At 47.7% G+C, this 26,807-nt stretch overlaps 1 protein-coding gene across 2 annotated transcripts in view; it reads left to right on the plus strand.

Moving 5' to 3' along the window:
• GALNT12 (polypeptide N-acetylgalactosaminyltransferase 12) overlaps positions 1–26,071 on the plus strand; it is a 53,055-nt gene extending 26,984 nt beyond the window's left edge. For both annotated transcript variants that reach the window (XM_079927471.1, XM_079927470.1), the window contains exons 2-10: positions 980–1,149; positions 5,776–5,965; positions 8,661–8,846; positions 11,586–11,703; positions 13,085–13,261; positions 15,651–15,782; positions 17,703–17,816; positions 23,009–23,155; positions 25,374–26,071. In XM_079927471.1, coding sequence (XP_079783597.1) covers positions 980–1,149; positions 5,776–5,965; positions 8,661–8,846; positions 11,586–11,703; positions 13,085–13,261; positions 15,651–15,782; positions 17,703–17,816; positions 23,009–23,155; positions 25,374–25,514 — 1,375 coding nt within the window. In that variant the 3' untranslated portion in view covers positions 25,515–26,071. The remainder of the gene's footprint in view (positions 1–979; positions 1,150–5,775; positions 5,966–8,660; positions 8,847–11,585; positions 11,704–13,084; positions 13,262–15,650; positions 15,783–17,702; positions 17,817–23,008; positions 23,156–25,373) is intronic.
• The last annotated feature ends 736 nt before the right edge of the window (positions 26,072–26,807 follow it).

Below are 26,807 nucleotides of genomic sequence, written 5' to 3' on the forward strand. Positions count from 1 at the left end.
GCCTCCTCCCTGGGATGACACTGGGAGTTTGTCATCCATTACTCTGAGGAGAGAATTCTGTGTCAACCTGGAACCTTCTGTGCAAAGTAACAGAAAACCCTACCAAAGAAAGAGGGAGCTAAATGGTTCTTATCACTGCCAGCCAAGGCCTAACCCCAGAGAGATGGGTGGGCTCAGCGCCCTCCTCACCACGAGACTGCCTCAGAATGGAACGGGAGGGTGGGTGGTGGCAGTGGTATGGGGGCTAGGGGGTAGTCAGTGTTCTCTACAGAGCCCTTCCTGGAATGTTCACACATCCTAGCCATGGTTCCAGTTTATGCATTCAGTGCATCACCTTTGAAAGCATAGCCCCTGCTGGGATGCAGAGTAGGAAAGGTGCTGGGAGAAGATAGGGGGAGACTCAAGTGGTGGTGAGTTCTGGAGCACGGAGAGTGACACCTGCTGAAACGGAGACGTGGGCAAGGTGCTGTAGGAGCAAGGAGGGGCGAGCACCTGCCCCACACAGGTGTCCCCAGACTTTTCCAGAGAAGGCGGGGTGAGTTGTTCTTGAAAGAGGACAGAGAGTGTGCCAAGCAGGAAAGGGAGGAAAGGGCGCAGTCTGAGCAAAGGCCTCAGTGGGATTGGAAAGGCGTGGACAGATGGGAGAGCTGTTGGGCGGGGAAAAGTAACAGTCCCCCTCCCTTCTGATTCTGCTGAGTTTGCATGTTGCACAAATCTGAAAATTTCTTTAAAGCTTAAAAACAGCATCTGCAGTTCAAGCTCGTTAAGTATTTAAAACCTTTTTAAAGAATCTGCTGGGTCTCCTAATGGAACACGGGGGACTCTGGAACATCCCAGCAGCTATTTGCCATTCCCCAGGGGGAGGCCCCAGGACCGTGACCTACGTCCCTTTCATCACTCCATCCCCAGCACCAGCCTGGGCCTGGTACATACAGTCAACAGTGGGGTCTTGATTCCTGAAGTTGTGTTGTGTTCGCAGGTGCAAAGAGAAGAAATACAATTATGATCAATTGCCCACGACATCTGTCATCATAACATTTTATAATGAAGCCTGGTCAACTCTCCTTCGGACAGTTTACAGTGTCCTCGAGACATCCCCAGACACCCTGCTAGAAGAAGTTATCCTTGTAGATGACTACAGCGATCGAGGTGAGCCCCTGACGTGGGCTCTTGGAAGAGCCTGCCCTTCTGTGGCTGTGCCTGGGAAGCGAGAGTGTGACGTGGGACATATAGAACAGGCCTGGAAGGACAGGCTTCCTGCACCCCTGTGTGGCTGGCCACTCCCCTCAGGGAGTTCAGAGCCAGGTGGGGGGAGGCAGATGTGATGGCAGAGGGCTCTACCACACGGTGCTACGGGACTCACCCCACCTGGGTGCTCAGGAGGGGATGGTTGACCTTAATCTTGAAGGCTGGGTTTGCAGACAGCAAAGGTGGAGGGAGGCGTTTCAAGTGGAGGGCACAGAATATGGAAAGGCTTAGAGGTGCAGTGCTGTGTGGACTGTGTAGGATCTGCAAGTAGTTCAGGAAGAATGGAGGGCTGGCTGCTGCAGTGAGTAGCAAGAGATGAACGGGGGTGGGTGGGGGGAGAGGGCTCAGGCCTTCGACCCGAGGCTGAGGAGTTGGGGCTTTGTCCTGAGGGCAGGGAGAACCAAGGCAGAATTTCAAGCAGGAGACCAGTTTTGCTCTTTGGGGAATCCCTCTAGGCTGGAGTGTGGAGAATGAGGTACTAGGGAGCTCTGCAGGGAGGCCAGGGGGCTGTGGAGGTGGCCCAGGTGGGAGATGGAGGCTTGGAGTCGGGTGGGAGGGGAGGGCAGGGCAAGGGCAGGCGGGTGGGGGGAGGGGTACCCGGGAGGTGGCATCCACAGGCCCAGAAACTGGCTGAGGTGTGAGGTGGACCCTCGGGCTTCCGGCTTGGGTCTCCTGGTGAAGGGTGATGCGGTCCCAGAGCTAGAAAAGCCATTTAGGGCAGGAGGGGCAGGTCTGGCAGGGGAAGGGGGGCATTTGGCCTTGAACATGTTGAGTTTGGGATGAGATCAAAAAGGGGCAGCCTAGACAGAAGAACTGAAGCCAGGGAGAGGCATTCCATTGAAAGGGTGGTTGTTGTCCCTACAGACCTAACCAGTGACCTGGGATCCAGCAATTCACTGCAGTCCAAGGCTGGCCCTTTATGATTCAGTGAACGTTTTCTGAATGTGTGCTAAGGCGCTGGGGATTCCGTGGGAAACAAGACAAATCCCTGCTCTCATAAAAGTCACATTCTAGAGAGGTGGGTGGAGATGGTCAATAAACATATAAAGAACATAACATAATATATGCATCACATAGTACAACACAGTATAACATAGCATACCATAATGGAACGTGATACTATACTACAGCACGAGTAGGAAGTGCTCTGAAAGAATACTGGGAACAGGAGAGCGAGTGGGGCTTGGGCACCAGGCCTACTCTAGCGGGTGGAGGTCAGGGAGGCCTCTTTGAGGAGGTAGCCTTTAAGCCAGAAGCTAGAGAGGCAGCGCAGTGAAGGTCTGGGGAGAGGGGCCGGGCTGGAAGCAGCAGGTGCAGAAGCTGGAACAGCAGCCATTCTCCGGGTCAGACCACCGGCTGGTGGAGGGTGACCTGGGGGATGAGGTTGCAGGGTGGGTGGGGCCAGATCAGGTGGGGCCTCGGAGGCCAATCTAAGGGGTTTAGCTTAAATAGGAGCCTGTTGGGAGCCGCCTGAGGGCTATCGGGAGAGCTGGAACGTCGCTAGGTCTTGGGGACTCAACTGTGCTGCCCTGTGGAGCAAGGCTGACGTTGGGGGTGGACACGGATGGAAGGGGGAGGGGCGTAGGGACTGCCATGGCCTTGCCTGGCTGGGGTTAGCCCTGTCCATGGAGCGGTAGTCAGCCAGCACATCTTTGCCCACTAGCTGACGTGAGGGCAGCTAAGCTGAAGTGAGGGGAAATGTCATGGCCCTGCAAGAGGGAGAGCTGTGGACTTGGTTGCTAGAGCCCGTTTCAAACCAAATCACCACCCCGGACCACCCATCAGGGTAGAGCCACTGCTTATTGGGCATCTGCTGCTTCAGGCTCTGAGGCTGGTCTGTCTGACTTCAGAGCCTGGTGTATAGGTCCTAATTGGTGGGTGTGCCGGGCTGTTCTCCCAGAGACTCAAAATAACAGTGATTTACATGAGATAAAAATTGATTTCTCGCTCACATCACAAATCTGGGGTAATAGTCTAGGGCAGGTGTGGCCCCTCCGCGCTATTAGGGCCCAGCTCCTCCTGCCCTAAGTCTCCTTCTTCTCGAGGATGGTGCACTGCCTCTGTCTGCATAGCCCAGGCTGGGTCTTCACCTCCTGTTCACTCCCGTCAGCAGGAGGGTTTCAAGGGGACTGGGAGCTACACCTGGAAGTTGCCCTCAGTCCCACTGAGTAGAACAGTGTCACCTGGCCACACCTACCTGTGAGGGAGGCTAGGAACATCGTCTCTATGGAGGGTGTCCATGTGCTCAGCTGAAAAGCATGGGGAGAGTGAGTCTTAGGGGACAGCTGGCATTCCCCATGGCGGCAGGCAAGCCAGACTGGGGGTTGAGGCCTAGTGTAGCCTACAAGGTGCTGAATTCTGTGGTCAGGGGTCTTAGGCGAGCTTTACCATAACCCGTCATGGCACCTTGGGCAAGTCACTTGTCTTCTGAGCCTTAGTTTCTAATCTATAAATGGGTTTATCTACACTAATACCAGAGACTTGTGGTGAGGAATAAATGAGATCATGTGTAGGACAGAACCTCACATAGCAGCCAGCTTATAGTAGGCATGCATCTCCATTTCCTTTCCTCTCAGGGTTGTTTTAAATATGTCTGTGTAGACACTGGTTCTGGGTCACACCACATAGCCTAGAATCCCAGCTCCAGCACTTTGCAGCCGTATAGCCTTGAGCAAGGAGCTTAACCAGTTTCAACCTTGCCTTCCAGCCCTGTAAAATGGCATAATAGTAGTTCTTACCTTTCAGGGTCATTGTTGAGGATTAAATGAGATGAAGGTGGCAGCTTGCTACGTCAGGGCCTGGCCCATTGCTGGCACTTGTTCAGCGATAACTTCTGCTTTTATGAACTATTTAAAAAACGGCAGAGTGCCAAAAACGTTTCAGAAGTGTATTCATTCAGAAGCAAATATCAGATTATTTTCTCTTTATGGGATCAAGCAGCTGCTCAGCAGACAGGAATACAGCCCAGTACAGCTCAGTGCTCCCATAAATGTAAGGCCAAGACTGGGGGGGGACAGGACTTCCCCTCCCCATCGTGGTAATTTGTAAAGTCAGCAGGATGCCCCTCTCAGCGTGTATTGGAGGTAAGAAGTCCTGCCCTGCCCCCTCCTCCCACCCTTCCTGCAGGGTCAGTCTGAGCTGATGAGGGATGTCAGCGCCTTCCAGGATTGGGGAAGACAGTTCAGGCAGACAGAAAATTGATGCAGACCAAACCCATCCTGAGTGCTGGGTGGCTGCACCACAGTTTTCCTGTGTGTTCCCTGGGCACTGCCACTAATTAGCTTTGCTTGGGAAGTCACCTCCCTTATTCCTGCCATTAGCTTATATGCAGTTATATTTAGGGTTGAAAAAAAATCAACCAATGAATGTTTTTTGTTTCTTGTTTGAGTATCAAGAGTACTTAGGGAAACATTTCACAGACAACAAAGCAACTGAGAACATTATACAAAGTTTTCCCGTCACTGATGATTGAGGGGGACTTTGAGATGAAGCCCATGTTGATGTGGGGAGATTCTCTCATTTTTATTTTACCTGACTGGTTCTCACCTGCCTCCACCTACCCATCGAGAGGCATGAATCGGAACCTCTAGTCCCAGAGCCTGTGTGTGGAGTTGGGAGTCCTGGGGCCAGTTCTAGCTGTGGGCACATCCTTTCAACTCTTAAGGACTCATTTCCTCTCTTACAAAATGGGATAAGCATGTCCTCCTGACAAGTTTTGGATTTGTTTAACAAGGATGGGCAGCTGTGGGAGAAAGCTCTGGAGGCAGCGTTAAGCCTGCAGACTCGAGCCAGAGTCCCTGGGTTCACATCATGACTCCTCAGCTCGCTTGTCTGGGACCTTGGCACGTCACTTAGCCTCTCTGCCATCAATGTTCTCATTCATAAAATGGGGACAGTAGGAGTACTTACCTCATAGGGTTGTTATGAGACTCATGTGAGTTCTATGAATCACTTGGACTGTAATTAGCACAGCAGGCTTTCTCATGTTGGCTGCCATTGTTACTATTATTACTGTGTCAACTGAAACGTACTTCTGAGAAAATTTGTGTTAACGTAATTGTATTATAAATAAAATTTATGTTAATATAATTCCATATAAATTAAAATTTTATGATGTGTTGCATAATTAACATAAATGAACAAAGTTTATATTAACACAATTTTTTGGAAAAATCGTGGTTGGATGGTTCTTGTGCTTCTTATTTAAATGTTTACAAGTCAAGGTAATTTTGGGAGGTAATAGCTTTATTGAGATACATCCACATGACACATTCACTCATTTCAGGAGTACAGTTCAATGTGCGTGTGTTTTGAACGGGAGCATTTGGTGGTTCTGGAATCCTCCACCTCAGCCTCCCTGGCCTTCAGGGGCTTCCAGCCTTGGTTCTGGGTGCGGTGAGCACGTCCCTGGTGCAGAGCAAAGGAGGCTCGTGTCTACTTAGTCTTCTTTTGGGGACAGGGAGGCCCTTCAAGGACGCGGCTGGGGATGTGTGGCGGTGACCCTCGGTGTCCCGCTTGCCTCCCCAGAGCACCTGAAGGAACGCCTGGCCTCCGAGCTGGCCAGGCTGCCCAAGGTCCGCCTGATCCGCGCCAACAAGAGGGAGGGCCTGGTGCGGGCACGGCTGCTGGGGGCTTCCGCGGCCAAGGGCGACGTGCTGACCTTCCTGGACTGCCACTGCGAGTGCCACGAAGGGTGGCTGGAGCCGCTGCTGCAGAGGTGCGTGGACCGTCGGTGGGGGGCGGGGGGAGGCGGGGGCCCTGACCAAACTGGCATGAGAGGCAGGGGTGCTGGGCTCAGATGCCCCTTGGGCAAAGCCTCTGTCCCTGGTAACAGCGTGGTAACAGTCCCTACCTCCTGGGGCTGTGGAGGCCGTTAAATGACTTAATACACGGACAGTGCTTAGAACATGCCAGCATGTGGGAGGTCCTAGATGAGTGTTTGCTTTTATTACTGCTTATTATACACGTTTATTGTAGAAAACTTAGTATGATCAACCAAGAAAAAAATATGATCAGTCACACAGAATTGCACTCCTGGAGGGTATACATTTTGGTGTATTTCCTTCAAGCTGGGCTGACTTATTTATTACATGCAGTACCTACAATACCTACGGCTCACCCATGAAACTTTAAGGGACCCCCCCAAAAAAATTTTATGTTAATTTCTTTTAAAATCAGAATGGAAAATGAATATCATAATAATGAATATATAATGATGAATCTAGCCTGGATTGTTTGTCTTTTTACCAATATAGTCATAAAATATTGTTTTAATATATTTTTTATAGAGTCATGAAAGTATAAATATGGCTGTGTCTTCAAGGATATTTCCCCTGCTGTCCCACAGTCTCTTACACTCACCTTCTCATCTACCCCTGGGCCTACTTTTGTTCTCTTCTCTTCTCTCTTTCCCTTTCCATCCTACTGATTCAGCATCAGGAGCTGAGCTGGCAAGCCCAGAGCTCCTCCGGGTGGGAGAGGAAAGTCTGGGGGGTCTCTGTTTGGTCCCCTCCCTGTGGAGTGGGTGAAGGGCTGGAGGATCAGAGCCTGTGCATTTGGCAAACTGCTCTCCCTTGGCATCCAACGCTTGGTTGTCAGGGTCTGTTTGAAAGAGCTAGGGACCCCCTCGCCTCTGTTCCTGCATGAGACTGAGCTCTGCTCTGCCACTTCCTGCTGTCCTGGTCCTTTGCTGCCTCTTTCTCCCGCTCAGCTCTGGTGAGCTTCACCCGCAGAAAGGACTCAGGATTCCTCAGGCCAGTGATGGACTCTGAGATTACTTAGAACATAGTGACAGCTAGGTGCTCACTCTGGAACCCGCACTAGTGAGTTCATCCTTCCCCCTTCCCCCACTGTGCATACAGAGGGCTGCCTCTAGGCCTGTCTAAAGTCATGGTAGGGGCACTTTTCCCCTTCAGCTGATTCATTAATGCCATCTAGAATTCCACTTCACCCCGTCCCACCCTTTGGAGAGAGCGAGGCAGCATTCCCCATAATCACGTCCTTGCTCCATACCTGGAGACAAAGGGATTCTCCCCTGGTTACCCTTTAGAAATAACTGGGGAACCTTAAAAACTCCTGGACTATTTGGAGGGGTAGATCCTGGCCTTCTGGATGTTTCAGAAGCTCCCTGAAGACTTGAGGGTGCACCAGAGTTGAGACACTGGAGTGTAAACTGTCCCTCAGGTGGTCCCAACCAGGCACAGTAGCCCCTTTCCTCCAGGGGCTTTTGGAAGTGGAAGATGTTTTTGGTTGTCACATCAACTGGGTAGTGCTCCTGGCATTTTATAAGCTGCTGTTGACATCTGGGGCAGAACCATTCTTTGCTGTGTAGGGCTGGACTGCACACTGCAGGATGTTTGGCATCCCTGGTCCCTGGCTCACAAGATGCCAGGAAACACTACCCAGTAACCACTGCTACTGGGCCTGCACATTCTCTAACCGTGATTTAGAATTCTTTACTCCAGTGCAGGCTCCCCCCGTTTTTCCCTTTCTTGCAAAAATTAGACTACCCATGGTTCCAACCAGCTGGACTGCAAGTCACAAGTTAATGATTTATAGGTCTCAAATTCTAGAGAACTGCCCCCAAAATGTAACCCAGAGAAATCTAGCGTTCACACGTGGTTCAGTCTCAGCTCATGTTTCCTGGTGTGCTGTCAAATGCAAAGAAACACAGTCCGGAAGCCTGCTGGGATGGCTGGGCTTGTAAGAATGATTGTGGAGAGAACTGCTGAAGACTACGCACAAGCTGATGCTTGCAAAAGGAAATTATCACATTTTCCACTACGTGTAACATTTAATAATAAAAAAGGTTAAAAGAAAAATATAGCAGTAGTTCCAGGTTCTCTGCCAGCCTCTTACAAACATTCCTGTAGGGAGTCCACATTAACCTATGAGTAGGTGTATTTTTCCAGTGTAACCCATGAGGCAACAGGCTCTAAGCAGTTAAGTGACAATGCTAATGTTACACAGTAAATAAGAGGCAGGATTAAAATTTATTTTCTAACTGCAAAGCAGACCCTTTGGTCTGGGCGCATCTCTGTTCACAGGGAGATAATTATTTCTTGACTTGAAGATGTTTCATTTTAATTAAATGAAGAAATCTCTTGCAGTCTTGAAGAAACTGAAAATGTGCTTTCCGTTTTAAAATTTAGCTTTAATTTTGACATCATGACTTTCATAGAGGGATTCAAATTTAACCAGAATATCCCTAGATGGAATCAGAATATTAAAGCTGTGGGACTTTTCATATCAGGGCCAGAGTCCTAGCTCCCTGCCTCCCCCCACTGCCCAGCAGCCCCCTTTTGCTCACCTGCCAGGGCTGACTTGGCTGTAGACCCCTGGAATAAGAGAAGCAGGCCTTTCTCAGACAGGTGTTCCTCCTTCTAGTGGAAGGCTGTTCTGACTGTTTTCAGGATCCATGAAGAGGAGTTGGCAGTGGTGTGCCCTGTGATCGATGTGATCGACTGGAACACCTTCGAGTACCTGGGGAACGCTGGGGAGCCCCAGATTGGCGGTTTCGACTGGAGGCTGGTGTTCACGTGGCACGTGGTTCCCGAGAGGGAGAGGATCCGCATGCGGTCCCCCATCGATGTCATCAGGTCAGGGGTTGACTTCTCTGAGCACGCATCTGGCCAACTTGTCAGTGAAGGCCCTCAGGAGGGATGGTTAGCTGTTGCCTTTCTTTTCTTTTTCCAGAGTATTTGTTTACTTTTATTAAATATCATTGCTATATATGTGGATTTTATATTGGTGTATATATATATATTTTTTAAATTTATTTTAAAAATTGTGTTGAAATACGTATAACATTTACCATTTTAACCATTTTTTAAATGCACAATTCAGTAGCATCAGGCACATTCACAATGTTGTAGAACCATCACCTCTACATATTTCCAGAACTTTTTCATCAACCTAAATAGAAGCTCTATACCTGTTAAGCAATAATTCCCTTTCCTCCCCTCCTCCAGCCCCTGGTAACTTCTACTCTACTCTCCATCTCTATGGATTTCCCTATTTTATGTACATCATATAAGTGGAATCACACAATATTTATCCTTTTGTGTCTGGCTTCTTTTCCTTAACAAAGTATTTTCAAGGTCCTTCTAGAACCTCATTCCTTTTAATGGCTGAATAATATTCCATTGTGTATGCATCCACATTTTCTTTATCCATCTGTCTGTTGATGGACACTTGGGTTATTTCCACTTTTTGGTTATTGTAAATAATGCTGCTGTGAACAGCAGTGCACTATTGTCTGTTTGAGTGCCTGTTTTCAGTTCTCTGGGGTATATACCTAGGACTGGACTTGCTATGGTAATTCCATGGCTAATATTTTGAGGACACACTGTCAGGCTCCTTCTGAGCTGCAGGGGATGAGTAGACCTGGGGGTACAGGGTCCAGCTTTGGCCAGTGGGTGAGCCTGGGTCTGAGAAGAGAAGGCTCAAGCGGTGCTGGGTTGCCCTCATTCTTGAGGTGTTGAAGTCATAGTCTGGCTTCTTCCTCTCCTTCCAAGTTTAGCACCAAATGGGAGACAGATGTGGGAGTCAGGCCGGTGGAGGTTGGACTTCAGCTTTATCACTGGGGTATTGACCCAGAAGTGGTGTCGTAGATCTGCACCCATGTTTGGCAGCTGGCCTTCTGAATCCTTCCACCTGAGTCCAGACCTTGAGATGACCCAGTGCTGGCTGGAGAGGAACAACTGTGGAGACGGTGTTGAGAGACAGGGCTGGAGAGGTGAATAGGGCCAAGTCATATCCAGCCTTGAAGGCCAAGGAAAGGGGTTTGGACTTTACTGTGGGTGTTCAGAAGCCACTGAAGGGATTTGAACTGGAAGTGACCTTATTTAGCCTGTTGCATTCTCTAAAGTCTGTGCTGGATGCCACATGATGGGGGGTGGGGGCCTGGAGGGGGTGGAACTGCAGGCAGGGGCACCACTGGGAGGCGTTGCAGTCTTCCAGCTTAGAGATGATGGTGCAGGAGAAGATGGAGGGACATGGTGGACTCCAGAGACTTTGTGGTGGGAAAATTGGGAGGAATTGAATGGGAATGAGGGGAGGACGACTCAAGGATGACATGTAGGCTTCTACGGGAGCCCTGAGGGGCGGCATCCTGCCCAACCCCTCATTTAACAGGTTTGGAAACTGAGACACCAAGTAGGAGGGATCATATCAAGCGTCACATATGCAGCCTGTGATGCTGACACAAACTGCCCCCCCCACACACACGCATGCACGCACGCACACACATGCTCAGGGACACTGTGGCCAGCTATCCTTCCCCTCCCGTAATATCCTTGGGCCTCAGTTTTCTCACTTGTGAAATAGGTATGAGCATATCCACCCTACCTATTTCCTAGCCTTTAGGATGAACACACATGAAAATGCTTTGTAGCCTAGAACCTTCTCTTCCATAGTCTTGCTGTCCTGTTCTCATTGGCCCAGAGCTTGGAGTGCAGGAGAAGCCAATACTTTGTCAAGGCCTGGAAGCGCTACTGGAGGATCTTAAAATTTTGAACTGTTAGGCTCTTCATGTTATAATTTCCCCATTTTTAAATTTATTCCTCTGCATCTCTGTGGTGTGTTGACGCTATAGCTTTCTGCGGGGGTAGGATGGAAGCCTTGGGCCATTTCTGAAACCAGTGCCGTCTCCTAGATGAACCTGGAAGGGAGAAAACAGGGCTGGCTGAGGCAGCAGGCCAGAGCTGGCCGTGTGGGTCCTGCAGGGGAGGCCATTCCAGCAGGAGAGGCTCAAGCCCTTGGGGAGCTTTAAGATGCCAGAGTGGCCTCTACTGGCCCATAAAGGACATCTGTGAGGGCTGCACGAGCAAGGCCACCGCACCCTTACTTCTGCCACCCTCTTAGAACCTGGTCTCTCTCTTCTCATCTCTCCTTGTTGTCTGTGCTCCTAGAAGTACAAGGCTTTCTCTCACCCTTAGGCCTTTGCTCATGCTCCTGTCTTCTCGGAGGACCATTCCATTCCTCTTCTTGGCTAACTTCCCTTTGTGCTGCAGACCATGCCTCCTCCGAGAAACTTAGCTCTACCCGCCCCCCTCCGCATCTCATGGCTGCTTCTGCATTCCCGCTGGGCCCTAGGTTGGCCTTAGTCATCCCACACCTTGCTCTGTGCTTGCCTGGTGAGATGTCTGTGAGCTTCCCCAGAGCAGGGGCTATGGGGCACGTCTGTGCCTCCAGCCCAGTTCAGCACCAGGCCCAGAACGTGAACTCAGGGTATGCTTATATGGATGAATGGACTCCAGACTTGTGGTGAGAAGGGATTCAACTAACTGTGATGGTTTCCTGCCGCTTACCTTGAATTATGATTCACACGCTTCTAGGTCTCCAACCATGGCTGGTGGGCTGTTTTCTGTGAGTAAGAAATATTTTGAATACCTGGGGTCTTACGATACAGGAATGGAAGTTTGGGGCGGAGAAAACCTCGAATTCTCATTTAGAGTAAGTATTCCAGTCTTCTGTTTGGACTCATTCTTAACCTGTTCTCTTTCTCTCTGGGAAGGATGTATTTGCTAGGAGAGCCTGGTGGACTTTTCCTCCATATTGGCAGTTTATCCAACGATCCTCAAAGATGACAGTGGCACACATATCCTGTAATCACGCCTGTCTTCTTGTGTAAACTTTTTTAAAAAATACACTTTTAATAGATTTGGGGCTGGAAAGGGTCTTGCAAGTCTCACCTGGTTCTTTCCTCTCACTCCATAAAGAGGAGGGGCAGAGGCCGGAGGCGGGTAGCGACTGGCTGAAGGTCACTCACAGAGTGTATGGCAGAGACTGGACTAAAACACGGGTCCCTGCCTCCTGATCCCATGTTTTGGAGCCTTGATTTGCTTGACTGCTTGATAAAGTAGCCTCTTTATTTGGCACAGTGACTTTCAAACTTTGACACATAGAAGAATTGTTAGGGAAACTTGTTAAAAATGCGGATTAAAAGGCATGGTCTCTGGAAAGTCAGATTTGATAGATTTACGGTAGGGACTGGGAATCTGCCTTTTGTAATGAGCCCATCTATTGATCCTGCTGTATGTGATCCACAGAGGCCCCTTTGGGAAAGCCCAAGCATTTGGGTGGCTTTTCTAGTTAATTGAATCTTGCATTTTAAGTATCAAAACCTTATGTCGATGTTCGTGCTTTTAAATGGAAAATTTTAAACTTTACAAATATTTTATATGGTTTCCTGCTTTAAGAGTTAATAAACAAGGCTTTGACTCTCCACTAAGGACTCACACCGCCCCCCCCCCATTATAAGCACCAGATGCTGTCCTTGGTCATACATCCAGGGGACAATGGGGTATTCACAGCCGTTTGCCCCAGCATGAAAAGGCTTCAGATGACTCCACCTGCTGAGTTTTGGGGTGTGCTTTTAATGGTCTTTCTACCTCTTCCCCAGGTGTCAGGCTGCTCTGTCTGCCTCTAGAAGCTCTTCCTGTCCCCCTTCCAAACCTCTCTTCTTACTTGCTGCTTTCCTATCTTCTGTGGCTAGGAGACCAGGTAATCAGCCTGTGCTTTACATAATAAGTAAGTTCCCAGCGAGGTCCACTGTCGGTGCTCCTAGGAGTCAAGCGCATGCGCCTTAGTGCATGGACTTTGGGGTCTGGATTCCGACGGCTTAGTTGTCTTTGAGGCTGCTTTCTTGCTCTTTGACTGCATCCCGTGTCCTGAGTATCCTGGGGGAGTGGCCCCCTGCCCCATGGGGGGTGAGGCCTTGGCAGTGTTCACCGTGACCTCCGTGTGTCCAGCCTCCTTGCTCTGGGCATTGTGGACCTGCAGCTGACTTCCCGCTCACTCCCCACTCCACACCTCCTACCCGCTCTGTGTACAGATCTGGCAGTGCGGGGGGACCCTGGAGACACACCCGTGTTCGCACGTTGGCCACGTTTTCCCCAGGCAAGCTCCCTACTCCCGCAACAAGGCTCTGGCCAACAGTGTCCGCGCAGCGGAAGTGTGGATGGATGAATTTAAAGAGCTCTACTACCATCGCAACCCCCAGGCCCGCTTGGTGAGTTTCCCGGCCTGCCCACGCTCCATCTGGCTGCATCCGAACAACAGCAGCTAATTCTGTCCTCCTACCATAGTAGATCTAGTTCCAGAAATAGAGAGGAAATTGGGTGCTCATGACACTTGTATGGGAAAACTTTATTCCTTCACTTACAGTAACAACAGACAGTTGATTCTCACTATTCGCAGCAGTTAATGCTGCGTACAGGCACTGCAGTCACTGAATTTCGAACCAACTCTTGAGCCATTGCTCGTGGGGAAGTACAGGGTTAGAGTCCTGCAAACCTCTCGCAGGTGGACGCTTTTGTCGATCGATCAATACATAACTTGGTTTTATGTGTGTTTCTGTTTAAATAATTTATTTAATATATACTGTTGATTGGTTACATTGAACTCATGCCCAAGTGAAGCTCATACAATGCACCTATTTTCTCCCTCCAGCACATCATAGCCTTCTTGCCCTAGGAACACTGGACAGCACTTCAGCGCTACGCTTGGGGGCCATTTAAAACAGTGAAATCACCAACACAATGCAGAACAATCTGAAAACCGTGCCACTAAACAGACCATGAACAGGACACTTGCTTTCAGAACAAGAGCTGAGACGTGACCTCAGCTGGGAACATGCACGTTGGGTGACTGTCATGTTTTAGAATGACTGAAAGCGTGAAGACACCACAAGTATTGATTTTGGGGTTACAAATACATTTTAGCAAAGAGCCTCACTGCCTCTGACACACCACCTCTGCACACCCCAGGACAGGGTTCCCACTTACCTGTGTTCACATAACTAAGGGGCCACGTGGAAAGACAAGAAGCTCTGTCCCAAGACCTCTTTCCTGGCCACTTGATGAAACTCTCTTCTTGTGAATCCTTATAGCAGCCCTTCAGGGTAGCTCTGAAATTTTCATTTTATAGGTGAGAACACTGAAGCTCAGAGAGAGAGTGATTTAAGGAACTTGCCCAAGGCCTCATAGCTGATGCGGGTAGAACTGGGTCCACCCCAGTGGATCTCTTTCTGCTCTGTGGAACCCTCGGGACCCTCACCCTGACCTCCCCTTTGGTCTCTCTCTGCCTCTGGGCTCCAGGGTCATTGTTTCCTCTCTCTTGCCCAGGGCTGCAGGGTAGAAACATCTGCTTTTCCCTGTCACCCAGTCTGAAACCCACAGATCCCTCTTCCTGATGGTTCCCAAAGAATAATATGTTAGTAAGAGGGGCACTGCATGCACCTTTTGTCTGAATGACCAGTGGCCATGTGTTGAAATGGACATTTGGTTGAAGATGAGGTCATAGTGACTCTCATCAAAGAATGAACTTCTGGGAAATAAGGAGAAATTGGAAATTTTATTCAAATGTTTTTCCTGTCATTACCATTTTGTTAAATGTTTAACTTGTCAAATTTTAATAGTTTAACGTCAGGGACAGTCCTATCTTTGCGCTCAGCATTGCTCTTGTGGTTGCACATTTGCTGTGCTAAATAGATGCTTGCTTTATTTAATAATTCAGAAGTTCTTAATCATTGGGGGCTTCCCTGGTGGTGCAGTGGTTGAGAGTCTGCCTGCTAATGCAGGGGACACGGGTTCGAGCCCTGGTCTGGGAGGATCCCACATGCCGCGGAGCAACTAGGCCCGTGAGCCACAGCTACTGAGCCTGCGCATCTGGAGCCTGTGCTCCGCAACAAGAGAGGCCGCGATAGTGAGAGGCCTGCGCACCGCAATGAAGAGTGGCCCCCGCTTGCCACAACTAGAGAAAGCCCTCACACCGAAACGAAGACCCAACACAGCAAAAATAAATAAATTAATTAATAAACTAAAAAAAAAAGTTCTTAATCATTGGTTTTGTCCATAAAACTAAACTTCTACAAGTATTTATTATTGCAGTATTTTGCTCTTACTATCCGAAGAATATATTTAGACTTCAATAGATTGGGCATATAAGGTTTTCATTCATAATTACCTCTAGAATACTTACCTATGTTTGGAAGTGAGTGTTCAGGTATCAGTGGTGAATCAGAACATTATGGCATACGTGTGCTACTGACTTGTTGCTGGTCTGTGATCACATGCTCATGGATGACACATGGGGCCAGGGATGCTGGTGCAGCCCCAGAATTCAGCTCCCTGTCCCATCTGCAGGTGCTTTGTGTTCTTCCTTCCTGTACCTGGCCACACCTCCCTGCAGTGAGAGCACCTGGGGATGTCATTGTTTGTGCAGCAGTCTCTCCTACTAAGATGCTGCAACTATGTCTGAGGCCATTCCTTATCCTCCGTGCACCGTGCAGGCTACGCACACAATAGGTGCTCAATAAAAGCTTACTGAGTGAGTGAGAGAGGGGCTTTGATAGGAAGCGCCGTGGCCTGCAGGGGCTCACTGTTTTGTCATTTTCTCAGGAACCCTTTGGGGATGTGACAGAGAGGAGGCAGCTCCGTGCAAGGCTCCAGTGTAAGGACTTCAAGTGGTTCTTGAGTACCGTGTATCCAGAACTGCACGTGCCTGAGGACAGGCCTGGCTTCTTCGGGATGGTGAGCGAGGTGGGCCCATGCTGGGCAGGGTGCTCCTGGCCTCCAGGTCTGATTGACGAACTCTGTGAAAGAAAGACCCCTTCATGGCGACAGCTGGCCTCTCCCACACCCCTCCCCCCTTTTCATCCACTGTCCTTCCTTCTCCCCTTGAGTCTCTGGGCCTCAGGTCCAGAATGTCAGCACAGGAAGCATCTCAGAATTGGTGAGTACAGCCTCCTATTTTACAGATGGAAACTGAGGCTTGGAAACTTGGTGTTCCCAAGTCCTATTTTTTTATACTAACTCCTATCACATGACTTCAAGTCTCAGTAACTGGACCAGTTACTAATTCCCAACTCAGGGATCCACAAAAGCAGTAGTAGGGAAGGAGAGTCACTTGTGTTATTTCAAAAAACCTAAAAGAAATGTTGTTGGGATGAGGTCAACTAAAATGTCCAGCACCTTTGGCTTTTGCTTGAAACTCCACCAACTTAGGGAGGCCTCTTCTGCTGTGTTGTGTTCATCAGAAGAGCTGTGTTCCATGCTGGAAGTCTTGATAAATACAAAGCAGGGCATTGGTGTGTTCATTTCAGTTAGCATTACGAAAATGTTCAAACATACAGAAATGCAGAGAGAGTGGTGTAACGGGCCCTGTCCCTGAGATTCTACAATTACCAAGATTTTGCCTCTCTTGCTTTCCCTCTTCTCTGCTCCACCCTCCCACTGACAGTGTAATACTGAATGAGGTTTAAGATTTCTTGCAGCTCTATTTATTTATAAAATATATTTCACTAAGGAAGTGTAATCAAACATACTATGCTCTCAAGTCATTCAAAATCATTCTCTCTGTCTATCACCAAGTTGATATAGTTAGCTTAATCAATCTGTTTTAATCTTTCGGGGGTTCTCCTTTTTTTTCTTCTTTTTTAGTTTTTCTTGTAGTTTCTTTGGTAGACCACATCTTTTGAACATAGGGAGCTGATTTGAGGTTGAGGTTCTTTGGTGGTCAGGAGTGGGGACAACTTGGCTTAATGACGTTTGAGTTCTTCTAGATATAAGATGCTCTGATTATTCACATCTCCTGTTCCCAGATTCCTTCGCAAGCAAAGGGACATCAAGAACATGCTGTTCTGTGTTTTATGAGCTAGTGGATTGTGGGTTCTTCTTTCTATATGGCTGAGTCTTATCCTCAGGACCAGGCTAGTCAAAGGTGGACAAGGGCCAGGGCAAGAGTGGGCTTCAGAAGGAGGTTCTTTAAACTCTCCAGAAAGGGATTTGCAAGATGTTTGAGTCTTTCTCTGGAGGCTCCTGGAAGGGAGGAGGAGCATGGAACCTCCCATGGTTTTTTGCTCTTAGAATGATTAAAGAGATTTAGATCCAAAAGTACCTTAGAGATGACATTAGATTAGGCAATGTTGAGTGATGGAGAGAGTACTGGACTTGGAGTCTGAGGTCCTGGATTCAAGACTCAGGTATCTCCGCTTACCTGTTGTGTGACTTTGTGTGTGACTCATTGGCTCTGTATTATGCTGTTCCTGTAATCTACAATGATGGACTTCTGATCTGTGGAATGCCGGGTCTCTCAATTGGGGTGTCCTTCGCAGATGTGCGATAGCAGGAGCTCCTTGGTACGTACGCAAGGTGACAATCCAGCTGTGTTTGGCCTAGTGCAGCAGTAAGGCTGCGCTAATGAGACATGAAGTGGTATGAGCTCTCAGGCCATAAAGAGTTCATCTCTCTGCTCCTCAGGTTTATCATCTTAAAATGGAGCTTATGATTCCTGCCTGGCGTATAGGATGGGAAAACACTTTTAAAACTAGAAATGGCAGAGGCTCTTAGCAATGAGTCCAGTTCTTGAGGCAGCCACTCCTCTTACTCCATTTACCCGCCCACACAGCCTTAGGTGGAATCTGGACTAAAATGCCTTTATGTTTTGTTTAGCTCCAGAACAAAGGACTAAAAGATTACTGCTTTGACTATAACCCTCCCAATGAACACGAGATCACAGGACATCAGGTCATTCTGTACCACTGTCACGGGATGGGTCAGAACCAGGTAGGTGCTGCTTCTTTAATAGATTGACATTCTCAAGCTCTGGGACAATGGACAATGGGATGCTCAGTGCTCAAGGGATCATTGGTGTGGGCCTTTAAAGAGGGAGATGAGGGGAAATCTGTGTGTTTTTAAAGCATTAAATATGTGACTTTTTATTATAAAGGTAATATATACTCATCACAGAACATTTGGGAAATATAAAAAGTAGAAGCAAGTAGTAAATGACAGGACCCAGAGCGACCACCATTATAATTAAGATATATTTACTTCCCGTGTCTTTTTTTTTTAATTAATTAATTTATTTTTGGCTGCGCTGGGTCTTTGTTGCTGTGTGCGGGCTTTCTCTAGTTACGGTGAGTGGGAGCTACTCTTCGTTGTGGTGCGTGGGCTTCTCATTGCGGTGGCTTCTCTTGTGCAGAGCATGGGCTCCAGGTGCACGGGCTCAGTAGTTGTGGCACGCGGGCTCAGTAGTTGTGGCTCACGGGCTTAGTTGCTCCACGGCATGTGGGATCTTCCTGGACCAGGGCTCAAACCCATGTCCCCTGCATTGGCAGGTGGATACTTAACCTCTGTAACACCAGGGAAGTCCCCCCATGTCTTTTAATGCATGAGCTTGGTATTATGTATTTTAAATAGTTGTTATAATGTCTACATGTTTTATAGTCTCTTATTTCCATTACTTAATCATACTTTACTTGTATTGTTAGACACCCTTTGAGAATATCATTCCTAACGGCCCCTTGATATTCCTTTGTGTGGCTATATTAATTACTGTTGAGGTAACTGATTCCCTTTCTCTCTGTTTTTGTGACTATAAATAACCCTGCCACTGACATCTTTGGTCAGAAAAAAAAAAAAGAGGGAAAAAACACCAACAGATCTGCATTTCAGATGACTTACTCAATTAATACTTTTTTCTTTACATCTTTATTGGAGTATAATTTCTTTACAATGGTGTGTTAGTTTCTGCTTTACAACAAAGTGAATCAGCTATACATATACATATATCCCCATATCCTCTCCCTCTTGTGTCTCCCTCCCAGCCTCCCTATCCCGCCCCTCTAGGTGGTCACAAAGCACCGAGCTGATCTCCCTGTGTTATGTGGCTGCTTCCCACTAGCTATCTGTTTTACAGTTGGTAGTGTATATATATCCATGCCACTCTCTCACTTCGTCCCAGCTTACCCTTCCCCCTCCCCATGTCCTCAAGTCCATTCTCTACGTCTGTGTTTTTATTCCTGTCCTGCCCCTAGGTTCTTCAGAACCATATTTTTTTTTCATATATATGTGTTAGCATACAGTATTTGTTTCTTGTATTTTCTCCATTCTGTTTCCACAATTTTGGATCATCTTTACTATCATTACCCTGAATTATTTTTCAGGTAGAAAAACTTTCTTCTTGAAAGTTTTTTCAGGAAAGTAGACTGCCTGTTGCCTCTTCATTTGTTACGTCTGGTGGGTGCTTACCTTGCTCCTTCATCTGCTGTGTGTTTCTCTGTCTTCTCATTTTGCTTATCTTACTGTGTTTGGGGTCTCCTTTTCACAGGCTGCAGGTCCGTAGTTCCCGTTGTTTTTGGTGTCTGCCCCCAGTGGCTAAGGTTGGTTCAGTGGGTTGCATAGGCTTCCTGGTGGAGGGGACTGGTGCCTGTGTTCTGGAGGATGAGGCTGGATCTTGTCTTTCTGGTGGGCAGGACCACATCCGGTGGTATGTTTTGGGGTGTCTGTGACCTTATTATGATTTTAGGCAGCCTCTCTGCTAATGGGTGGTGTTGTGTTCCTGTCTTGCTAGTTGTTTGGCATGGGGTGTCCAACACTGTAGCTTGCTGGTCGTTGAGTGGAGCTGGGTCTTAGCATTGAGATGGAGATCTCTGGGAGAGCTTTCGCCATTTGATATTACGTGGAGCTGGGAGGTCTCTTGTGGACCAGTGTCCTGAACTCGGCTCTCCCACCTCAGAGGCACAGGCCTGACACCTGGCCAGAGCACCAAGACCCTGTCAGACACATGGCTCAGAAGAAAAGGGAGAAAAAAAGAAAGAAAGAAAAAAATAAGATAAAATAAAAAGTTATTAAAATTAAAAATAATAATTATTAAAAATAAAAAATTAAAGAGTAATTTAAAAAAAGAAAGAAAGAAGAGAGCAACCAAACCAAAAAACAAATCCACCAATGATAACAAGTGCTAAAAACTCTACAAAAAAACCCCAAGAAACAGGGCTTCCCTGGTGGCGCAGTGGTTGAGAGTCTGCCTACCGATGCAGGGTACACAGGTTCGTGCCCCGGTCTGGGAAGATCCCACACGCCGCGGAGTGGCTGGGTCCGTGAGCCATGGCCACTGAGCCTGCGCGTCCGGAGCCTGTGCTCCGCAACAGGAGAGGCCACAGCAATGAGAGGCCCGCATACCACAAAAACAAAACAAAACAAAATAAAAACCAAGAAGCAAAAACGGACAGACAGAACCTTAGGACAAATGGTAAAAGCAAAGCTATATAGACAAAATCACACAAAGAAGCATACACATATAAACTCACAAAAAGAAAAAGGAAAAATATATATATATATTAAAAAAAAAGGAAGTGAGCAACCAAATCAATAAACAAATCTACCAATGATAAACTCTAAATACTAAACTAAGATAAACATAAAACCAGAAACAAATTAGATGCAGAAAGCAAACCCCAAGTCTCCAGTTGCTCCCAAAGTCCACCCCCTTTTGGGATGATTCATTGTGTATTCAGGTATTCCAGAGATGCAGGGTACATCAAGTTGGTTGTGGAGATTTAATCCGCTGCTCCTGAGGCTGCTGGGAGGAATTTCCCTTTCTCTTCTTTGTTCGCACAGCTCCCGGGTTCAGCTTTGGATGTGGCCCTGCCTCTGTGTGTAGGTTGCCTGAGGGCATCTGTTCTTCCTCAGACAGGACGGGGTTAAAGGAGCAGCTGATTCAGGGACTCTGGCTCACTTAGGCCAGGGGGAGGGAGGGGTACGGATGCGGGGCGAGCGTGAGGCGGCAGAGGCCGGTGTGACGTTGCAGCAGCCTGAGGCCCGCTGTGCGTTCTCCTGGGGAAGTTGTTCCTGGATCACGGGACCCTGGCAGTGGCGGGCTGCACAGGCTCCCGGGAGGGGAGGTGTGGATAGTGACCTGTGTTTGCACACAGGCTTCTTGGTGGCGGCAGCAGCAGCCTTAGCGTCTCATGCCCGTCTCTGGGGTCCGCACCGATAGCCGTGGCTCGCTCCCGTCTCTGGAGCTCCTTTAAGCAGCGCTCTTAATCCCCTCTCCTCTTGCACCAGGAAACAGAGGCAAGAAAAAGTCTCTTGCCTCTTAGGCAGCTTCAGACCTTTTCCTGCTCTCCCTCCCGGCTAGCCGTGGTGCACTAACCACCTGCAGGCTGTGTTCACGCCGCCAACCCCAGTCCTCTCCCTGCGCTCCAACCGAAGCCCGAGCCTCAGCTCCCAGCCCCGCCCGCCCCGGCGGGTGAGCAGACAAGCCTCTCGTGCTGGTGAGTGCCGGTCGGCACCGATCCTCTGTGCGGCAGTCTCTCCGCTTTGCCCTCTGCACACCTGTGGCTGCGCTCTCCTCAGCGGCTCTGAAGCTTCTCCCTCACCCCACCCCTGTCTCCACCAGTAAAGGGTCTTCCTAGTGCATGAAAACTTCTCCTCCTTCACAGCTCCCTCCCAGAAGTGCAGGTCCCGTCCCTATTCTTTTGTCTCTGTTTATTCTTTTTTTTTTTGCCCTACCCAGGTACATGGGGAGCTTCTTGCCTTTTGGGATGTCTGAGGTCTTCTGCCAGCGTTCAGTAGGTGTTCTGTAGGAGTTGTTCCACGTGTAGATGTATTTCTGATGTATTTGTGGGGAGGAAGGTGATCTCCACGTCTTACTCTTCCGCCATCTTGAAGGTCTCTCCAGAATTAATTCTTAAATGAAATTATAGGATTTGATGTGTAGTGCCACATTGCAAAGCGGTTTTTAGGGCAGTTTCATCAGTCAGGGCCCAGGTAGATCGGTCTGGGTTAAGTGCTGAACTGCAAGCTGGGCAGGGGAGCAAGACCTGGAAGTTCTGAGGACCATAACAGGACCCTGCCCGGGAAGCAGGCAAGCCTGCCAGGGCGGGCCCAGGGGAGGATGCAGGAGAGAGCAAAGCATTGGTTCTGGACCTTCAAAGCCTTGCTGTCCTAAGTAAGGTGTCAGACACTGGAGACGAGGGGTGGGCATTCAAGTTTTCCTCCAACCTGGAGTCACCCCGATTCCATTTGAATATTATGCACCATTATGGTCAACAGTAAGCTTTCATAATTCGGACCCCTACAGCCTTAAAATTTTCAGGTTCTTCAACCCCCTTTAGAATAGCACTCCTCAGAGGTGTCCCCACGTGGTACCATCAGCATCACCTGAGAGCTTAGAAATGCAGATTCTCAGATCCATCCCATCCCTCCCTAACCCACCTCTTGTCTTGACCAGCTTTCAGGGAGATTTGTTTGAGAAGCAGTGCTCCATATGCCTTACGAACAGTCACCTGTGTCAGAATCTCCTGGAAGCAAGGGGATGGATCATGGTGGATGGGTGGCTGTGTGTCTTGTTAGAAGTGTAAAAGTGCAGCTTCCTAGGCCCCATCTCAGACAGAAGGAATCCTCATTCCCTCTTTGGGAGTGGGGCCTGGAATCAGCATTTTTCCTAGGCACACTAGGGTAGGAAAACCATTGCTCTGAAGAACAAGTCCTCCTGTTAGCAGTCCTGTTGCCTGCTTGTGCACAGAAATTTTATAGTCTCCAAGGTATGGTTGCCTCCATTATATTTCAGGGGAAGGAGGAGGAAAGGAATGAAGAAAAGGAGAGGAAGTGGCTGGTCAAGGTCACAGAGAGCCCCTGACTGCTGGGACCAGTCCATCTTCTTTCCTGCCGTTCTGCAACAGCCTGGGGATAGGCACAGCGGGTGTGGGGTGACCCAGGAACCAGCCCCACCCTCACAATCTAGCAAACGAGAAGGATGAGAAAGGGCCCCTCCATTCATGCTTGCTAAGCACCCCTCCAGAGGTGCACGTGGTGCTCCGGGGACACAGGCTGGTGTTGGTGGGTGAGGGGAGAAGGCTGGATCCCAGCACCCACGCCCTGGTGACCCCAGGTTTTCATCCCTCTTTCTAAAGACTTCCCTCTTTGCACATCAGAGGGTAACTGGCACATGTTGGCCGCCCTGTTTCTAGTTTTTCGAGTACACGTCCCAGAATGAAATACGCTATAACACCCACCAGCCAGAAGGCTGCGTGGCGGTGGAGGCCGGAATGGATGTTCTCATCATGCATCTTTGCGAGGGAGCCACCCCAGAGGATCAGAAGTTCATCTTGCAGGAGGTAAGGGAGCTGTCTCACGCCTTCCTTGCTGTCACTCCTGGTCCCATGGGCTGCAGAGGGGAGTCTGGAAGTAAAGCGAGTCCCTAGCAAGTCTCAGGGATGTGCCCCCTACAGGAGACCAGGAACTTCACAGTGACCCCAAGGGATCCCGTGGCATCCAGCACTCATAGCACTTTCCTTCTTTCCTCACTGTCCACTCCCTTTCAGTCTTCCTGTCCTCCTTATACGTTGAGCTGCGACTGGCTGGAATGGGAAGAGGCGCTGTCGCCAATGTGTTCAGAGATCATGTGGGGTTCAAACGAGTGAAACAAATTGCCAAGTGTGAGGACATGAGGTTAGATCCAAGTAGAAGCCACTCCCGTTGTCTAAGTCTCATTTTTCCCAGCTCTAAAGTGGGGACAATAATCACAGCCTTGTCTACCTCTAGTGAAGAGTAGATGTATGGCCAGAAAGAGTCTTTGGAAGCTGTAAAGCTCTATAGACATTAATTGTTACTTGTATAATAACCAAGAAAATCTCTCTGATGGAGTTGGTTCTCTATCAGAAGAGCCATTGTTGATTTGGAACTGGGTGTTATTTCACGCCTGAAAGGCACTACCTCTACCATGTTTGCAGGAAGCCCGTGGTGGGACTCATACACCAGTCATCTCCAAAGACTCACTAAAAAAGCACTTGAGGGAATAAATCCAAAGAAAATAATTCAGAAGAAAGAATTAGTTCACTTTTATGTCAATGGAAAACTTTCATTCCCAGCCTGGCCCCAGGGATAGAAAGATTCATCTATACTACTTATAAATGGATTAATTCTAAGTATAATTAGAAGTTGGAATATGCTTTCCTGTAGAAAGTGTTATGATTAGCAACGAAATTTGCAGGTTTCCTGGAAAAACCAGGCACCATAGTGCTGTCTATGTGATATAAAAAATAATAGGGAAAAATATTTTTGTAAACCCCGAAAGTTTTGTCCTTCCCTTCTTTCTTCCAACTGGAAGCCATTGTAAGCCCTCAAAGAAGAGTAATGCAAGATAGAAATCATAGGGCTTCCCTGGTGGCGCAGTGGTTGAGAGTCTGCCTGCCGATGCGGGGGACACGGGTTCGTGCCCCGGTCCGGGAAGATCCCACATGCCGTGGAGTGGCTGGGCCCCTGAGCCGTGGCTGCTGGGCCTGCCCATCCGGAGCCTGTGCTCCACAACGGGAGAGGTCACAGCGGTGAGGGGCCTGTGTACTGTAAAAAAAAAAGAAAAAAAAAGAAATCATGAAATTGGTTTGAAATATCGTTAAAATTTTACCTTAAAAATCTTTAATTTCAGTGACCATTTAAGCAAGTTTCTTTAGAAGGGTGGGAGGAGGGAAGTTTTAATTATTTACTTTCACATTATTCTAAAGGCAACTTATGAGCACCTTTAAGGGCTTTCCAGATTAATATTATAGAGATTCTTTTGCATCTAATTTTATTTCCAAGGGTTCTGTTTCCCTGGAACAGGTATGCCACTTGTTCTGCCCTTTTGCTTCTCAACCATGATGAAGTTCCTTGGGGCTGTACAGCTTACACCAGAGAGAGACGGAGGGAAAAAAATAAACTCCAGAACTTGGGGAGAGACTTGCCGAGTTAACTCAACAACAGTTGGGGAAAGAAGAAATGGGAGAGGCGGTAGAGAGGGTCATTGTCCTTCGGGGTTTGGGAATTGGCATTGTTTGCAGAACCAGCTTCCTCTCTGGTGACCTGTACCCTCACCCAGCTGGTCTGTGGCTGAGCTGGGACTAAAGCCAAGTTTCCAGATTCTCCACTTAAATACATAGGAGAAAGAGACTACCAGAGATGGAATTAGTTGACCTAAGAGAAGTGGAAGAGATTAATAAAGGATCTTTCGTCCTGGTTACCCTGAAGGAAAAGAACATCAGTAAGGGTGAGATATAGGGTCTGACCGATCCCAGAATGGCCAGCAGGTGGCACCATCGGCCCTGACGGTAGAGTCACGGACCCCATGAAGAGCTCCGGGGAGAGACAAGCATGACATACGTTTCTACACGCCTGGCCCTCTCTCTGCACAGACAGTCATGGGCTGCCTTCATACCTGCAGACACTCACTACTCAATAAATATTTCTGAAATAATAAAAATCACCCTGAGCACTTAACAACACATTTTAAGGAAAAGATACTTTCTGAGGAATTGCTTATAATTATCTTGAACACCCAATGTCTATTATCTTTTGTAGGATGGTTCTTTATTTCATGTACAGTCCAAGAAATGTGTTCAGGCTGAGAGGAAGGAATTGAGCGACAGTTTTGTACCACTCTTACGAGACTGTACCAACTCAGATCATCAGAAATGGTTCTTCAAGGAACACATGGTATGAAGTGTCACTGTACTACGGAGCCCATCTAGAGGAGATGGGGGGAGCCCCTGGACTCCGTGTTTAACAGACTTAGCTAAGCACAGAGACAGACACACCAAACACTTGGCTGCTCTTCTTTTCATAAGGAAATCATTCTGTGATTTGTGAAAGTGATGTTGGCTTTAATAAAAATGTGAATAAGCTTTGTACTGATTTTGAAAACTTTAAAATTGTTCCCAAATACCCTGTTTTCAAAGGGTAGTCATAAAATGTTAACTCTAGGTATTCAGAGAATTAAAAGCTTTAACTATTTTTCTATCAAGATGTATATTCTACTGTCATGTCTTTTTATTCCCCTTAGCAAAAAGGTAAATATTTTATTTTGGTATTTGAAAGGATTCCCAGGTATGAAGATGTTTGCATGGAAATTAGACTCATGCAATGTACTTTGCATAAATTGATAATACCTCAAACATTGGGTTAAGATTTTTCTCATTGTAGATAGGTGGACACTGGAACATTATATTGATTCCTTCAGGTCATTGAGATAATCTAGATTTATTTAATAAAGAATGCTATGTGGTTATGTGTTGCTGTCATAGTCAAAACTTTATGTTAGTCGAAGAGGACTCACCAAAGTTGAAACTTCAAGGGAACAATTTGATGTACTGGGCTAATATAAACTTCAACTGCACAGAGTAGACTTCTGACAATGCCTAGCTGTGGGATGGCTGGCTACTTTTAGTAATTACCACAATGACTTTAAAACATGTTTATATCATTTTTAATTTTTATCACACATTAGTGTCAGGGAGAAATGTAATGCTGTATGTGAAATTCAGTTTTCAAATTTGTACATTAATAATATTTGGTCATTTCAATCCATGTTAGATTTTGTGCCACAGCAGCTGCTGCAGTTTCTCTTCATAATTCTGATTTGTGAACGATCCCAGATCTACTTCTGAGATCTTGTCAACTTGATGAAGTCAATATGAGTGATTTTTTTAAAAAAAAGCAAGAACATTGACAATCTTTGTTTTTGCAGTCAGTCAGATGTGAGAGATGACACACATGTCTTCAATTGATTAAAAAGCATCAAATTTTGTCTCAGGCTCTTTTTTACACATTCCCCTTTGAGGGATGCAGTTTAACAATTAGCCAGGAACAAATCCAGTTCACCTGGCTTGGATCAATCTGATGCATCTTAACCACTCTGAACTTCAGTTTCTTCATCTGTGCAATGAGAATAATGAAACCAAGCTTGTGGGGCACTTGTGAGGATTAAATAACAAAGAACAGGTGAGGGCTTAGCTT

The sequence above is a fragment of the Stenella coeruleoalba genome, assembly GCF_951394435.1.
Source record: "Stenella coeruleoalba genome assembly, chromosome: 7".
Lineage (NCBI taxonomy): Eukaryota > Metazoa > Chordata > Mammalia > Artiodactyla > Delphinidae > Stenella > Stenella coeruleoalba.